Source organism: Apis florea, unplaced genomic scaffold (assembly GCF_048593485.1).
Source record: "Apis florea isolate Af1SG1 unplaced genomic scaffold, ASM4859348v1 contig_3367_pilon, whole genome shotgun sequence".
Lineage (NCBI taxonomy): Eukaryota > Metazoa > Arthropoda > Insecta > Hymenoptera > Apidae > Apis > Apis florea.
The window spans coordinates 116,147-133,770 of NW_028256746.1; the positions used below are offsets into that span (position 1 = coordinate 116,147).

The 17,624-nt window shown below is 37.4% G+C and overlaps 1 protein-coding gene across 3 annotated transcripts in view; it reads right to left on the reverse strand.

Moving 5' to 3' along the window:
- Invadolysin (leishmanolysin-like peptidase, invadolysin) overlaps positions 1-17,624 on the reverse strand; it is an 89,373-nt gene that overhangs the window by 49,346 nt on the left and 22,403 nt on the right. For 2 of the 3 annotated variants that reach the window (XM_086911751.1, XM_086911750.1), the window contains exon 3: positions 2,346-2,404. The exons of the other annotated variant lie outside the window; for it this stretch is intronic. In XM_086911751.1, the coding sequence (XP_086767877.1) occupies positions 2,346-2,404 (59 nt within the window). The remainder of the gene's footprint in view (positions 1-2,345; positions 2,405-17,624) is intronic. 3 annotated transcript variants of the gene reach the window in all.

Consider the following 17,624-nt stretch of genomic DNA (forward strand, 5'->3'; position numbering starts at 1 on the left):
ATCGAGCTAAACAACGAGATTATTCCGCTAATTGGTACGCGTATCTCGCACAACGCTCGCACCGAGATAGTCACGAGTCATCGATTTTAATCACTTATTACAGAATTATCGTTTAATTGGAATCATCACGAATCGTAACTCATCGTATCGCGTGTTGCACCGACTTGTATCGATCGTTCTTCCTTTTACTCGATTCGTCTGACAAAGCTTTGACGAGACACGGCCGTATCCGTATACGTTACAAAACGCGTTATCTACGTATAAAACTTGTTTAAACGCAAACTAACTACTTTTAATTAGCATAAATATTAAATTGAAGAAGATAATAACAAGAAAATATAATTACATTACGAACGTAAATAAGTATTAATCTTGATAATTCTAAATTGAATTAGAATCGAGTTAATTATCTTGAATGAAACGATGAAATTTTCAATTCCCCGTTGAAGCGACAACCGACGATTGTTTAAATTAATCCCAGGTAGAATCATATCTCGTCGTCAATTTTAATTTTCGAAGGATACGGAAAATAATATATCGAGATTTCGATAAAAAATTTCGATCGGATCATCGAACTAATTATAACAGTACGGTTATAAAATTTAGATACATAACGTTAAACGATTCGTTTCGCTTTAACATAATCTTATTTATTTTATTACGCATCGATGCAATACTTTGCTCGAGTACTATATCATTTCCAAGTTAGTTGGCTTCTTAACGATCGTGCGAAAGCAGTGTCCGTAATCGATGTTTATCCTTGAGCTTTTCACTTACTAATTACACGATCCATCCTCTGCTAATATCCCGACTAATTATCCGTATCGTACGATCGAATCGCTTGTCTATTTCACATATCTCGCGATCGCAACAGCATCGTACGATGGTCGAAAAAGTGAATACGACGAAGATACGATAAGATTTTGTCGGTTTGATTTGACAACGTGACGGAAAATGATAATTTTTACCGCAACGATTAATTTCTGAGAAGTTAAAACAAAGGATTTCCTAAAACTAGGATTTCCTCTATATTCATTTTGTAGAAACTCACTCTACAAAAACTACACTCTCGTCTTGTGTAATTTTGTTACTTTTCTTTTTTCTCAAATCCTTAAAACTTTCATTTCCTCCATTATAACGTTAATGCTAAAATTTATTCGAAGAGTAAAGAGAAAGATGTAGATTTGAACGAAACTCAAACGACGTCGATGCAAATAAGGTGCGCTCTTCTCTTTAAAAGACATAACGTAATATACCAAGAGTCGAGATACTCAAGAAATGAAATGTAGATTCGGCAAACCCGAATGTATGAAAGTCTTTGGTAAGATGATCAAATATTTTTCTATACTTATAAATGCAACGTCTCGTATAAAATTGATCGATTATAAAATAGTGAACGCAATAGTGAAACGATTATAAAATATTTTCCAAAAAAACGGGAAAATTTCCGTTTTTGAAACGATGTACGATTGTGTAGGAGAAACAATACGAATGATACAACGACTGCATTGTCGGTTATTTTGCTACGGGAAAAATCGGATAGATATAAAATGTCAGCCGTTAGAGGTTTGTAAAGCTTTTAATGGAAAACGGATTAAAACTCTAAAGTGAATCGTTCCATCGAATAAACACACCTTTGGCTCGCTCCCTGACTTTTCGCTCGAAATGAGAGGGGGATGGGGAAAAAAAAAAAACGACAGAGGCAGTCCTTCAACTTTTCTAATCCGAAAACTCACGGAGGGGATAGGAGGATGTTGCTTCGATAAATTTCGTCAAGATGAGTTGTTGTCATCGTAACGATTCATCTACGATTTTAAACGAACCTATAATTTATCGCGAAATTGTCGTCAAATTTTGCATAACTTGTTCGGAATAAACTCTTAAATCGAATAAAAAAAAATATTAAAAATTTTCTTCTTCGTCATAATGACGATGAATCTTTGCGTACTATATGTTAAAATTTTGGAAAGTTTCGCATTTAAAATGATGAATACGGATATATCGCGTCGCGTTTAAAATTTTTGTCGAAGAACTCGCAAATTTGGAAGCCGAGTCATCTTTTAAAAAGACACGCGTGACGAGTGTAAATACAAAAAAGAAAAACTTTTGCTAATTAATTAAAAATTGAACACAAGTAAAAAAAAAAAAAAATGTAATACGTAATCGTTGAAAGCATATTTAATCTCGTTCGATCGAACGATGCGTGTCTTTTGATTTTATTCGCGAAATAGATGAAATGAAATTATCGATAACAGATATTTTAATTTTGCCTCGTTGAAAAACGCAAAACTTATCGCCTAAAATTGAAATCTTTTTTCGACGATCTCATGGAAATTGGTACTTACATATAACCAGAAGTTTTTCAGATATTTCTCCAAGAACTCGATCGTTTCTTGAATTTGATCTACGATGAAAGAAAAAGCAGAATATATACTTTCTTTTTCGTGTGGAGAAAAAGTGGAAATGGTAATGAATGGAAGCGAGGCGAATAAATCTTACTCTTAAAAGTTAGCGGGCAAGCGAGTAACTCGGTAATTTGTCGACAAACAGAATTATTCCGAGTCGGTTAAATCAATTAGATTTGGCAAGATCAATCTTGCATCGAGCGAAAGCGATTCAATAAGGCGAATAGTGTAAACCGTTTTACCCGATATTCGGCATACGCGAGCTTCGTCGTTTACCTTTCTAAGCTATTCAAATTCGATGATTTTTCGATTCGTTTGTTCGATATCAAGATCTTACAGCTATTACAGAAAATTTATCGCGTGTTCGTCGTTACCATTCAGTGTGCCAAATTAAACGATATTTGGCTATCGAATCGTAACGATCGTTTAAATTGTACGTTTCTATAAATCGGTAATCGGCAAACCAACCCGGACAGATCTAAAATTTCTACGTTAATCTCATGACTGAGTATTCATTATCGATTATCGTTAGCCATAGTAGATGATTGAATTTTATTATAATCTAGATCATTTCCAAATTGTTGATTCAACGTTGAAACAAACATTTAAAAAGAGCAACCTAATCGATAAAGTTTCCATTCTTCGTAGAATTCTCTGCAAGTAACACTTGCAAGTGTTTGACGTCGATTATATCGTTCCAAGCGATTAACTCGAAATAGAATTTAGAATTTTGTTTCTTTGAACGCGCGAGTAAATACGAATCGATCTTATTTCTAACGTCTCGTAAACATTGCTTGTACCTTTCCTATTAATCGATAATCGAAAAACAGGCAATTATCCGTTGCGTTGATCTGAACTTCTGCGAAAACCTTCTCTTCTCTTCTAATACGATTCTTTTAATCTCGATCGTTTAGAATGTTTTTTCTGGAAATTTAAGCAGTATTCAACAGGAGCGATGTTAATTTCCAGAAAATAAGAAAAGCGGAAATTGTCGAATCCGGTACTTTGTTCGTATAAAGGAAGAAAAAAAGCGTAGCGATTGCGTGTACCAATCGTAAAACAACGTTCTTTCTAAGAACGATCTCGGTTTCCTTCTTTCGCTCAAACAACAAAACAAAAGTACACAAGTTGGCTCGATCGTCTGTTACGCGACGTGGTTTGTTACTTGTTTGCAATACAAGTTTGGAATTACCTTATAGATGAAATATCTACGAGTTGATACGTCGTCGTCGAGTTTAAACGTTATGGAGGTAATAAAATGTTAGGTTTAATTCGAATGGAATGATACCGATCCGACGAAACTAAATATATCGGGAAATAAATTGTAGAAATTGTAGGGAAGCGAGGGAGATGTAAAAAGATGGGAAAAGGAGGAAGAAAGAAAGGTAAGAAGGGAGGAATCTCGCGTCTAATTTCAATTTCCTCGAGAATGGCACTTTCTTGCTCGTCTCGACTTTAATTAAATTTGTTTAGAGGTAAGATAGCGATGGTAAGTTGCGTCGGGAATGGGGGGGGGTATAAGACGGGTCCACAGTCGTTTTCGTTCACCGTACACGAATACTTGCCGCTTGCTCTTTTACCCGGTCATACGGTTCAATTCCGCGTCGCAACGAGGAACGACGTATCAAGATCCAACTTTTTCCCGACTTTCTCGTGTTGTCCAAATTTTTTTTTTTTTTTTTTCTCGAAACAAGGAGAGAAAAATTCTCGTTGGAAATCTCGTAAGAAGGGTTGCAATTTCGCCAGACCCGCCACTTCCGTTTTTTTCACGATCGTTCTCTCTTCGAGCGATTACTCGCCAACGGAAACGAAGAAAATTGAACGTTTTAAAAGTTTAAAAAAAAGTTATTACGGCGTTATTAATATCTGACGTATCCGTAACGACGTCGATAAATTGATATAATTCAAGTTTTGATGTTAAATAAATATCGATCGGATTGCTTTTTCGTTTCTCGAAGCAAAATTGCATCGAGTTTTTACGAATAAAATAATAATCGGAATAACGGTAAGATTTGCGTATTCATACGTCTTTGATCGAGAAGATTGTGCGATAAAAATATGACCACCCGTATCGGGGATGGAAGCGACTCGAAAAAGGGAAATAAATCGACCGATTTCGAAGGAATTTCGATCGTTTTTACGCAAAGCCAAGTGATTTTCGCACGTCGAAGAAGCTGATTTCCGAGTCGACGCAGAGAAAAAGAAATTTTTTCTCCGTCGAGTAGATTTGGAATGCATATTCCGACAAATACTCGAAATCCGTTTACAGTTATTTCGACTCTTTGTATTCCTGATTGCGTCAAATATAGGATTTAACGGCCTTGGCGTTGCACGAGAAAATAATCCCTCCCTCTTCGCATTTCCTCTATATATAGTTTGATAAAAATCATCGCGAACGGAGGTTAAAAAATCCACGGATATTCTTTACGGCCATTTACATAATTCACGACAAACGGTTCGCGCGTCGAATTTCGTTAAAATCGTGGTATTTACATACTCGGAAATTCCAGAGCGGGTTGATAAGTGGTATGAATAAAATTGAGTACACGTAGCGTATTTGTAATTATCCTCACGATGCTCGTCTAATTGCTACATCGAAAAAGAAACTAGTACGCTAGCCGCACACCAGTATTGCATCGCGTGCAACGGGAACACGCAACTAACCGTGTAGTATATAACGTCGGTTTCAGATTCCGCGATAAGGAAGTAAGACGCGAACGACTCGACCAACGAAGCAATATTTAAAGTTGATGCGACCGCGATGATTTCTCTCTCTCTCTCTCTCTCTCTCTCTCAAATAACGAAGTAAATCTCGTAGATTTGAGCATCTTAATTCGAATCGATTTTGCTCGGTCCGTTGAGTTAAAGACGGAGAGCAAGACGTAACTACTGCCTACGTAACTCTCTCTCTCTCTCTCTCTCTCTCTCTCTCTCTCTCTCCGTTATTCGATTTCATAACGTCTTTCCATAACGTTAATTCCTACCAACTCATTACCACGTGAGATGTAAATCGCGATAACGGAACGCAGTATTGTAACGCATCACCGTATCCATATGCAGATTCTCTGGTTGCTGTGCCACCACGGTGAACGAGTATGTATACGTATAGAGGGGTGGGTGGAGGGTGGTTGCGCATAATACAAAGGATATTACCGGGGTATTAGTATGCAAAGCGAGGCATCGAAAATCTTGGCCGTCCGAATCTCATACTCGTATACGCGCTACGATGTATAATATCGGCCATATAACGCTGATTCGTACAAGGTTATACCGATTGACCTCGTGCTCTGGAATTTTACCAGACGAGAGGATAGATCGTATCTAGTTTCAGTAGATGGACGACACGATCGATGTTCGTTTCGTTTTATACGTTTTATATGGTTTGTAGTGAATTGAAGCCGCCGTTTTAATACAACGCGAACGTGTCGATTATAAAACTCGAAGATGGAAAACACGGATCGGAAGACGCGAAGAAGATTGTCGAGAAAGTATTTCGGGCGTTCGATGTAGAATTTCGATGAAATGGATGTAATGGTATACGAGCAGAATCAACGGTTGTCTCCCCTCAACTTGGCTCTCTATTCAATGGTCGCGACCGCGGTGGTTATTCCGGCATGAAATTAGACCGGCTGTTTCCAGTTTTCACTATTTCGACCAGTCGTAGTAAATAATTGTCCGTCATTTTCTACCATTTCGGGTAAATGGCTCCTCTAATAAAATGGAACGCGAAATCTGGCAAATCGACCGGATCGCGTCTCCTCTTCGTCTTTTCCGAAGCTTATATTCCGAAGAAATTATCGCGATGAATCTTTCGTAAAAGATAAAGATTCGTTCGCTTATGTTTTCTTTTTTTTTTTTTTCGTACAAGTTGTTATACTCCGATTAAAAATTTATATATTTACGATTTGCAGGGCGAATTTGCACGCATGTGTAAAATGTATCGAAGAAAAAAAAAATTACAAGTATTATTCAGTCGTCTGAAATACGAGGTTTGCTTTAAATTCTCATATTTTCTTTGCCTTTTCTCGAGATAAGTTTCCCTCTATTCCGGCTCTATTAATTCTGCACGTAACGGAAAAAAGTACGCGAATAAAGGTTTTGCGTCGTTGGAACGTTGATTCCGTACAAAGTGAAACGAGGGTGATTCATTTACGATACCGCTTGAAAAATGCTTTCGAATCAATCGTAATCTTTAAATTATTATTACTAATCCTTTTTATTTACATTTACATACATTTATTTGTCAAACTAAAATCAAACTAAAATCTAAATAACACAAAATTTTAATACATCGCGTATATACGAATAATAATAGTAACGATACATATAAGGAGAAAGTACGAAGGCGAGATTAGACGAAAAGTCAGGATTCTTAATGAACATCCTTACATCCTATCTTAACTGCGATGTAGATTTGGAAATAGGCCATGTAAGATAACTGATCACCTTCTTACTAATTAGTTACTCTAGCACTGCATGGTAAATGGTAAATAGAATAAGTATATATACATATATATTCGAAAGCAGACTGGAGAAACGTAAGCCCAGTGGGCCGTCATCTTAATGGAATAAGGATGATACTCAGACTGTCTAAGCAGCTATGTCTCGCGCTCCCTAGGCTGTCGCCGTCTTCGAATATCCAGAGAATCCTTCCTATCTTCCAAAATCGACCGTTCTCTGGTCCCACGAAATCGTTTAATCGAGTGTTAAACGGTTTATTTCGTTTTCATTTCCCTCGTCCGATGTAATAACGATTTTTCACGCTTCTCGTGCATCGATCGTAGAATTTATCAAATTTCTTGGCTCACTGGAACCATAGTTGAAGTACGCGTGGATCAGAAACTCGTCAGATTTTTCCACGAAGAATGATCGTAAGATTACTTCAAAGTCGTAGGAAACAGCGTGCATCGTATCGTTACGTTTCGATAACGGGGGTCGCGTTCGCAAACGTCGTTGCGATAATATCAAAATCCTCGACTCGTAATCGCAATTTTTAGAATCGATTCGGCTTATCGTTACCCAACGCATCGTTTCCCGAAACAGGTGTATAGCGATAATACTAAATTTGAAAATACCTGTGGGCATAATCAATATCGCGCTGTCGCTGTTAGTTTAATTGGAAAGTCGGTAAGGGGCGAGTAAATAGAAGATGGAGGCGCGAGTTAGGGGAAGCAAAGGTTAAACTATAAAATCACGTAAATAATAATGTTGTAAGATATGTAATTTTGACATGGTGATGTTTGGAGAAACGATCGAATGATAATTAATTCGAATTGGAATATCGGAAAGGATAAATTGGAGAATTAGGGCGAAGCGAAAACGATAGCGAAGAAAACACGTTTAAACGTGAGGAGGGAGAATCGTGGAGCTCGACAAATGGTCTATTAGGATAGGGACAAGTGGGGAGATAGAATATTGGGATTGAGGGATATTAAGAGAAGGAAAAGAGGGGGGCGAGTAGAGCGGAGAGAAAATTTGTATTAGAAGATAGAGGGTGAAATTTTCCCGGGAGAAAGCGGAGAGTAAAGAGAAAAGGAGAAAAGGGTGAGGCAAAGTAAGATTTATCGTACAGTCGGAGGACAGAGTGTACTAGCGTAGAGAGTTTACTATAAGTAAACCGGAATATCGATATTTTATAATCGAAGAAGCGATGGAAGAACGTTTTTTTTTCCATAATTTTGATCTTTCTCGTTATCGATTCGCAGCGAAAAGCTTAATTATCTCGTAACCACGTTGTAGAAAAATGAGGGAAAAGGAGAAAGAAGGGAGCGAGCGGGGTGAAAGGTTGTTGTAATCTTTTGCAACGCGAATCCGCACGCCATTCGGTGGATATTGAATTTTGTTAGAGGAGGATTTCCTCGACAAAGGTGAACCGTGAATCGAGTAACGAGAGTTAGCTAGCTGTGGCATACGGTTATCGGCAGAGCTTTGACGCCACGCAGAAATTGTTTCCGCCGATACACGCGTGTTATACGTGCACGATGGAAACCCACGATCAATGGATTGCTGCTGTTTCTCTGCCCTCCCTCTGCTCTATCCTCTTTCCATTATTCTCAAGGCCCGTTAAGTCCGTTATCGTCCGATTCCAAATGAAAGATCGCGCGAGAATCGCGCGTGTCAAAACTCCTCCTCGCTTTTCATCGCTCGTTTCACGCTTCGATAAATATATCGGAGGAACGGAGTAAATGGTGAAAATTCAACGTGTTTGTTTTTCTTTTACCTTTCGTCTCGAATTATACGTAAAGTGACGTAAAAAAAAAAAAAAAAAAAAAAAGAAGAAGGAAAAGAAGAAAGTATATTTTTATCCAGCATCGATTCGAATTTTACCAATTTTTTCCGCCAATTTTCCCTACGTTGCTGCTACGCGTTAAAGAAATCGAATCGCGAGAATCGATTCGAAACGGGTCATATTCCACGAAAATTGTCCCCTTGTTATAAAAGAAGAAGAAACTGAAAGATTCTGAAAAAGTAAGAGAGGGAGGGGGCGTAAAACCAATAAATGCGAAGTTGGATTCCCGAGTGGAATCTCGAGAGGATTGCGATTAATTTGAAGAAAGAATCGAAGGCAAGGATTTAGTCGAAGGGAGAAGATCGAGAGAGTGACAATTTGTAAAGGGCGAAGAAAACTTTCCGACTAGACCGACCATCTTTTCCTTATTTATCTCGAAAAGGATATCGCGTAACTTCACCAAAGATTTCGAATCGAACTCGAGCAACTCGAGTATCTATCGATTGAGAATATCGATTTTCAATAGCGATGTTTCTTTCTTCTTCTTCTTTGATTTTCAAAAAATTGAAATCAACGAGCTCGCGATATTTTCCCCCTTAACTCGATATGGCCAAATACCGTTTCCATTTACCGTTAAATTTAGTAGATAATCCGAAGATATTTGATACCGTTAATCTTGAATTCTAAAATATAATTCCGTAATTGAAAATGTTGGAAAATCGTACGAATCGCATAATCTTCTTTTTAATAATCCTCCGAGATTTCCGATGGAGCTTAAATCGGAACTTGCGCTCGGAATTTTTTATTTTTCTAAAGTTAAAAATGGCTTTTAGAATTATTTCAGCCACTTTATCATCTTTTTCTACTTTGAGAATAAGAGGAATATAAAAAAAAAAAAAAAAAAAAAAAAAGTATGAATTACGCGTTTATTTAAATCTACTTTTATTCTTATATAATCTTATATCTACCGTATTATATTTTCAATTACGTTTCTTATTATAGGTATTAAAGAAAAGAAAAAAGGGGAAAAAAAGAAAAATTAAACTCGGAAATCATCGTGGAAATAAAGATAAAGAAAAGAAATAAGAGGGATAAGAAGGTGGAATTTAAAGTTAACGACGCGGTTTCCCTTGTACGGTTAGCGTGAGGGGAAAAATGAGAATCGGTAAATCGCGATGAAGCGAATTACTTTGGATCAGAGAGAAAATCGTAATAGCGGAATGTCCACAACTTGGGACCGACTAACCGGAAACTGAGAGCCTGTTTCGCGGTTAACTCGAAAGAGAATTCCGACTTGTTTCCCTCCCCTAACCCCCTACTACCCTTTGCACTCTGAATTCGCCTCATCCGAGAGACGTAACGAGCCCTCCCTCCCTCGAATCCTTTTTTTGCCAGTCCGTTGGATCCACGAGGAGGTGGCGTATACGGTGGCACAACGGTCCGCGGGGCAAATTGCTTTCGGAACGGGACACTGGCCGGGGCAAAGGGAGCTTTAAGGGAAAATGATTCACCTTGTCGCTCGTCCATGAACCGACCATCCCCCTCCCTTTTCACCTTTCTTTCATTTTTTATTTTTCTCACCCCTCTCCCCCTTTTCTACCGTCTAACTGTATCATCTTCTCGCCTAACTTTTTTCATTTTTCCTTCTCTCCCTTCTACCCATCTGTTTAATTATCGTCCACTTCGTTTTAATCGCGTCACTTTCTCCCATCGAATGTCGAAGCGCGTTATTCGAGCGTTATCGAACGAAATCTTTTTAAAATGTTTTGAATCGGAGAATTATTCGTCTAAATTTCAACGAATAATATCCAAAGAACGATTTCTACGTTGCGAGAGATACTCGACAATTCGTGTTCGAATAATGGGAATTCGTTGGCGAAATTCCCCGCGTATGCGCGTGAAACTGCGAAAAATTATTAAACGAAAGTAGTGAAAAGAAAAAAAAGGAACATCTTGATGATACTTTCTTCTTTCGTCTCCCTGTTCTCGATCTGTTCGATGCCTCTCCAAAGTGAAACGTCGTTACGTCGAATCATCCGTCATTGGAACGTGTTTCGTGGAAAAAGTGTAGAGTAGAGATGGAGATAGGTGCGGCGCAAGATAACGCGAGCGATCCTCGATATTCGACGATTCGGCGTATGCGTTGCATTCGGATGCAATTGCACGCGCGGTAGTTTCGTGTCACTGCCCGATAATAAAACTTTTCGAATTCCGAAACACTTGATCCCGTGTTTCGTTTACTTTCGTCGATCGAACGAGATTCGATGATCACGATTCGAAACGAAACTCGTTCCAATAAAATATATCGCTCGGAGAGAGAGGAGAGAAGTATTAGTATTCGGATTTTTTATCCATCGTAAGATCGAAAATCGATAGACAAATGGGAAGTGGCGAGGAAAGAGCGAGAAATTTTACGTAAAAAAAAAGAGGAAAAGAAGAGCGGAAAAGATGACGAATCGATCGAGAAAAGTGGAAAAATCTTGAATATCGAAGTTCGATATTAAAAATGGTACGCGTAACTGTTCGACTTTTGCGCGACACGATCTTTTTACCGTATAGAAAATGATCGCCGTGCGCGCAAAACAAAACCGTGGCCGGAAAATAGGGATCGATAGATTGTAACGCGAAAAGAGAACTTGTTCCATCGTTGTTTCCGACTAAGAGAATAGAGACGAATTATGGAATTAAGGACTCGACGGTCGCGTGAAAAGTATAAATGCGTATAAAAGGGATAGTTGTCGAAAAGGAATGGTGGGATAGAAAGCGTTCGATTGAAACGATCGAACGAAACGGTATAACGAATATAACGAGAGAGTAATACGTATGAACGACGCACTTGGTGTAAAAATTGAGGTCATTTATTCCTGACGATAAACCATCTTGAAAAGAATTTCATCCGTTCTAGAAATACACTGCTCCCCCCGATGCTTACTCGAGTGGCTATAGAGTCTGAAGAGTTGACTCTCAAGCTGTCTGGCTTCGATCGATCTTTTCGACGGTTTCTCCGGTGTACACGAGTCACCTCGAAAATTCTGTTTCAACTCGAAAAATACCCGCGAGCAAAAATATCTCGCGTATCCACGCTACTCTGAACCATCGTTTCTCCATCGTTTTCGCTTTTCTTTTTTTTTCTTTCTCTCTCTCTCTCTCTCTCTATTTTTCGTTCGCCTAAAACAAGTTATAATTTTCATCTTCGTACGCGTGTATAAAACGATGGGACAGTGATTTTTGCAACTTGAAAACTTGCATCTACTACTATTGGAGATTCGGTCCACTAAGCTTCGATTTGTCACGGACCACGTGTAACCAGAAACGTGGAAACTGATGGCCTTTCCGGTAGTTTGAAAACGCTTTCAGAAACTACGATCGAAGCTTTGATTTATCGCGAAACAGGTTGCATCCTAAAATGTTACGATGACGTCAACCAATAATGAGCATTAGCGCGGTGCGGTCGAATCGTAGCGATCGAATCAAAATTTTATTCTCTGCAAATAATAAAGTTAACTTGGATTTTGTTCGTCGCGGCGATTTTTATAATAAATAAATCGGTTGGAAAACGTTGCAACAATGAATGAATATAAAAATAATTTTTGTTTCGTAAACTTTGGTTATAACCAAGTGTTTAAAAATGTCAATAATCAAAATTTGGATACACGTACATATAATTCGATATCAATTTGAATATGAATTAATCGAAATATAAAATAGAAATATAATTATAATTTCAATGTCCGTTTAAAATTCCTATCGCATATGTATGTTACGTGGTACATACGTTTAATTATACGCGTACAATTTAAATGTAATACATTTATTCAGCGTTACTTAATCAAATATTACTTTCGACGAATACTTGAATATATTTATCGCTAACACATCTACAAATCTTTATATAGATAAACAAGAAATTCGAACGAGTCGGAAAAGTCATTGACGAAAAAGAAAAAAAAAAAGAATTAATTTCTATCTATAATCTGTACGATCGGATATTGGATATCGGAACATCGAACCGAAGGATAGTGTAATTTATTACACATAAGGAAGCAAAGGGAGGCGAAACATCGTATCGCGGTGGCGATCGAAACGCGACGCCAGATCAGGAAATATGGAATATGGAATGTTCGAGTTAATGTTAAACGGATTTTTCGACAGGAATCGCAGAGGTTCTCGGCTCGACCTAGAAGTTTCGGCGAGTATACAGGCGAGTATACAGATCGGCGGTTAATGCTCGCAATGACAAGCACGGTTCGAAGCGATAGCGGTTCTCGCGGTTAACGAGGCTCGTAACGAGCGATCGGTCACAATTATCTTGAAGCGGATGCGACGTTCCCACCGGATCTGGTTCGCGATCCCGACATATCGCAAAGCGTTATCGTTCCCAGTGACACGTGCGTTTAATTACGGTTACCAGGAAAGTGGATACAGCGGTTCGGTTATTGCACTCGTCACTGTTGTCGATCGCGATTAAACTGCTGTCGGTTAGAAAAGTTATTACGGTTTATTCGATCGCCACCCAATAAAAACGAAACTTCTCCCCTGTTTCTCCCCGCGAGACGGACGATCGATTCGTCTCTTTCTCTTCGAGAGATAATAGCGGAGCAGCGTGTGTCGTGATCGTCGAAATCTTTTTCCATTTGAAAAAAGAAAAAAAGAAAAAAATTCTTCTCGATTCGATAATTTTTAAAATTCATCGGAATTGTTGGACGACACGTTGGACGATCGAAATTAAAATATCGTGGTGGATTATGGAAAGGAAACGGAGCAAAACGGGGCGGCGAAGGTGGAAAATAGCGATAAACGTTTTCACGTATGGAAAGCGGAGATTCGTGGAGGTAGGTAGGATGGTATTGTTTAAGGCAGAGTGACACGCAACACGACAAGTCAGACCGCGAACAGGATAAGGAGCGACAGGGAAGAGTAACCTTCCGGGGCATTTATATGGCGTCTTGCCGGTTGGTCCCGCATAATACATGGCTTAAGCTTGTAGGTTACTCGAGTTGCGGTGAACAATGAATCTCGGAATACAAAGTGGCTCTACGTTTCCAAAGTTACCGCGGCCGGGATCCTCCCATTCCCTCTCCTCGCCCGACTATCCTTTCACTTCCAACCTCTTCTTTACTTCGTTCTCTTATTCCATTGTGCTCGGCAACGAGCGACGTGTCGTCGACATCTCGACCGATGTTAAATCTCGTACACAGTAGTAAGTTGTTTAAGAGATTCGTCCTGCGTATATATATATATATATATATATATATATATATATATATATATATATATATACACGCACATTGTTGAACTATCGTATCGTTGCAAGTTTTTTTTTTCCTTTTTTCTTTTTTCGTTTTTTTTTTTATCGCGTCGAATTTCGCGTCGTTGTAATCGTGGAGCACGCTAGACATCGTTGTTGACGGCAAATTAAAAGATAGCGCCTCGAGGAAATCCGTTTTTAAGCGCTGAACCTATCTCGTAACAATCGCGGCAGCGAGAAAAGGGAGGAAGAAGAAGAAGAAGAAGGAGAAGAAGAAGAAAAAAAGAGCTTTTGTTTCGTCCATTGAGAACGGTGGTGGAGAATTAAAGACGGCGCGTGGAAATCTGTGGAAAGTGGTGAATTTAAGGGAGGAAAGAAGGAGAATGGGGCGAGCACGGCGAGATTTCAAAGTAAAAGTCTTAATTACGTTATCTCGGCTGGATGCGTCCTCTTCTACGGTGATATCGCGAACCGGTTGATCTTGGCCGATGGCCAACAACCGTCATTGCCAAGAATTGTAACGTGGAAAGGAGAATGGTTGGAAAGAAGAAAGAAGGTAGTCGACGAGCACGATAGACGCGCTAGACGCATCGTAGTTTGGAAGATTTTAATTAAATCGACCGCCAACGGCTGTTTGTAGTTGGAAGTTTCGTGTAAGTAGGAAAGACGAAGGAAAGAAAAAAAAAAAAAGAATAGCTTCTTCTATTCGACCAAATATCGAAATCATCGATTAATGATTAATCCTTAACTTCGTTCACGATCCATAATTCTCGGTAATTCGTTCGAAGGGGAATATATCTGTAACGTATAATCGTAACGGGAAAATATCTAACGGATATATTCGTATATTTCTTTATCCGAGTGAGAGAGAAAAGGAACGCGTATTTCGCGTAAACGAAAGAAAATTACAGAATTACGTTGTAAAGTAGACATCGATCTCGCGAATCAATAATACGCGCGAAAAAATATAGGTCAACGATGACAAAGATGCGAGAGGAAAAAAACGAATTGATGGATCAGCGTAATGGAATAGAGAAACGAATGGATTGGATTTACGCGTGATTAATGAATGGAAGATAGGAATGGTTTACGTGGGATTGAAACGAATGAATTTAAGAAAAATTATAGATAGACGCGATGGAAACTTTTAGCAAATTAAGTTACACGCGCGGTAATACGATATACTTTTTCGAAAACGTTGATAGAATTTTTTATTTTCGAATACGATAATAAATTAGCGAAGATTTCAACGATCATTTCTTTGGTATTTGATGTTTTACGTGTGTCACCTTATTCGATATCAAATTATCGTAACACATTTTACTAAAGAATTAAAAAAACTTCAATTCGCATCGTTTATAGCGTATAAATGTAAAATAACTCATCCTACAAATTACTGTTAAATAACTTTTCCTCCAATCTTTTTATACTTTAAACGATTAACCGTTTTGATAATATTTGCCAAGAGAATAGATGCATTGATTAATTTATACATTCATATTATCGCATCGAATAACCTAATTATAAAGATCTGAAGTATTGTTCTAAAATTTTATTCAGCTTCTCGAAATAGCGGAGAATCCTGACATTTTCGATTTTTCGCATCACGTACATGGATCATGGATAATTCTTCTCCTCCGATTAATTATTACAAAAATCTCGCAAATTTGAGTTGCCAAATTGAATTCTGGAAATAGGGGAAATTTATCTGAATGGAAAAATCATTGCGCGATTAGCGAGTCCGCTTTTTTTATTTATATAACGATGTTTTTCACTTCGACAAAATGGATCATCGGATTTTTACGTCGCCAATTGGTGAACACTTGGAAAAACACTTTCGACGATAGCGATGAGAAGAATCTAATTGTGATCCTTTGAAATGAAATATCAACTTCAACTCGTGCCCTTACATTTGCTTTCTTTCGCGTTCGTGTTAATTGATTTTCCAATTCGAGAACTCTTTCCATTTTATTCCATTTTATTCCATTTCACAAGTTTACAAAGGAACAAAGAAATGGAACTAATAGTCAAATCGATCTCACGATTAATCAAACGTATTATTACGATTGTCAAATTTAATCCTTCTTAACGAGGACGATCGTTTGATTACGGTATAAGAGAATATAACGATGATGAATTCTTCTCGTCACGTAAGAGGAATTTACAAACGAATTAATCTCATTTACAAACGTAAAATCGATTGGAAGATGTAAGGTAAAATACGAAAAAGATAAACGGTTATCAGGAAAAGAACGACGATAAACGAAGTAATCTTTCCTTTAGAATGCAAAGATCCTAAAAGGTAAAAAGATGCCGTCTGATATGAAATTTTATCGATGGATCTAGTAGTAACCAAGGTCCCAAGAGAATCGCTTATCCCTTTCTTTCTTCTTTCCTTCTTTTCTTTCCGACCATAAATTGTATTCTTTGTATTCTATACAAAGATTTGCATCGTATAAAATGATGTCTCAGCGTTCAAGAATAATGTTCAAATTTTTATCTCTTTACTTTACTTTAATCGCTCTTTAATTTAATGTAAACCTCCAATAATGTGATCCTCCAAGTTTTTAAGTTTTCGATCGGTTCGAAAATGTTTAAATGTAGGGGGGGAAAAAAAAAAAACAAAGTTATAATTAAATATAAGAGAAACTTGTTATTTATTTGTATCTTACGTCAAACGTTTTTACCTTTTACGAGAAAACTTTTAAAATTCTTGTTCTTGTAAAAGGAAATTTCAATTTACGTAGTTTCCATAGTCTTTCACTTATCTGGCCCTGACCTACTTCGGTATTCGCATCGCATAGAAATAAAATCAAATGATAAACCATCGATTCGTACGATATGATTTACATTATACGAAATTATAACATAGATTGAATTAATTTTACTCTTTTTCGTGGGTTATAGTTAGAGATAGAATTTCAGAAAATTCGCGTAATTACATAACGTAATCGCGGATAACAGAAACGTAGATGTAGATAGATGCAAATATCACGGTGCCACTGGATAGTGCTTTTGGACTCTCGGTTCATTACCCGTGTCTATTCGGCATTCCATGGTATATTCATCCTAATTATCTTTGCTTCGTTCTATCTTCGACACAAGTCTAACTAATGTACACGAAAATTCGAGTTTGCAACTGTAATCGATATATTTTGATCTACACCTAACGACGAGAATTTTTCGATGTTATTTAATAATCGTTGCACATTGATTATTATTGAATATTTTCTTTACGTATTTTATCCACTCTATTTATATAAAATAAATCTTTTAAAGTATATTTCATTAAATAATATATTACGTAAAATTTAAAATAAAGCAAGTGAAAAATAATTTACGGTATTTTTTTTTTTTTTTTATAAAATTTGCACACTTTGATCAGAACAAACTTAATTCAACAATTCTTTCAATTGAAAGAAATAAAATAACAATGTTCCTTGGACCGATCGAATTTATATACGTAATTTGTACGTATAAATAAATTTGTAATTTAAATATATCACAATAAGAAAATATAAAATAATAGATATACTTTTTTTTAACTTGTTATTACGAACAAGCATTATATTTGATTATCCGAAATATTTTTTTATTAAATTTCATAACATAAAATCGAAATGATTCCATTCCACGTGTCGTTGTTGCCATTCCGTACTGTACCGTAATTATTTTGCGATCAACCCTTTTTCCGTGTGTAACGACACGACGAAATAACGACGAGATGAATTTTTAAAATTAT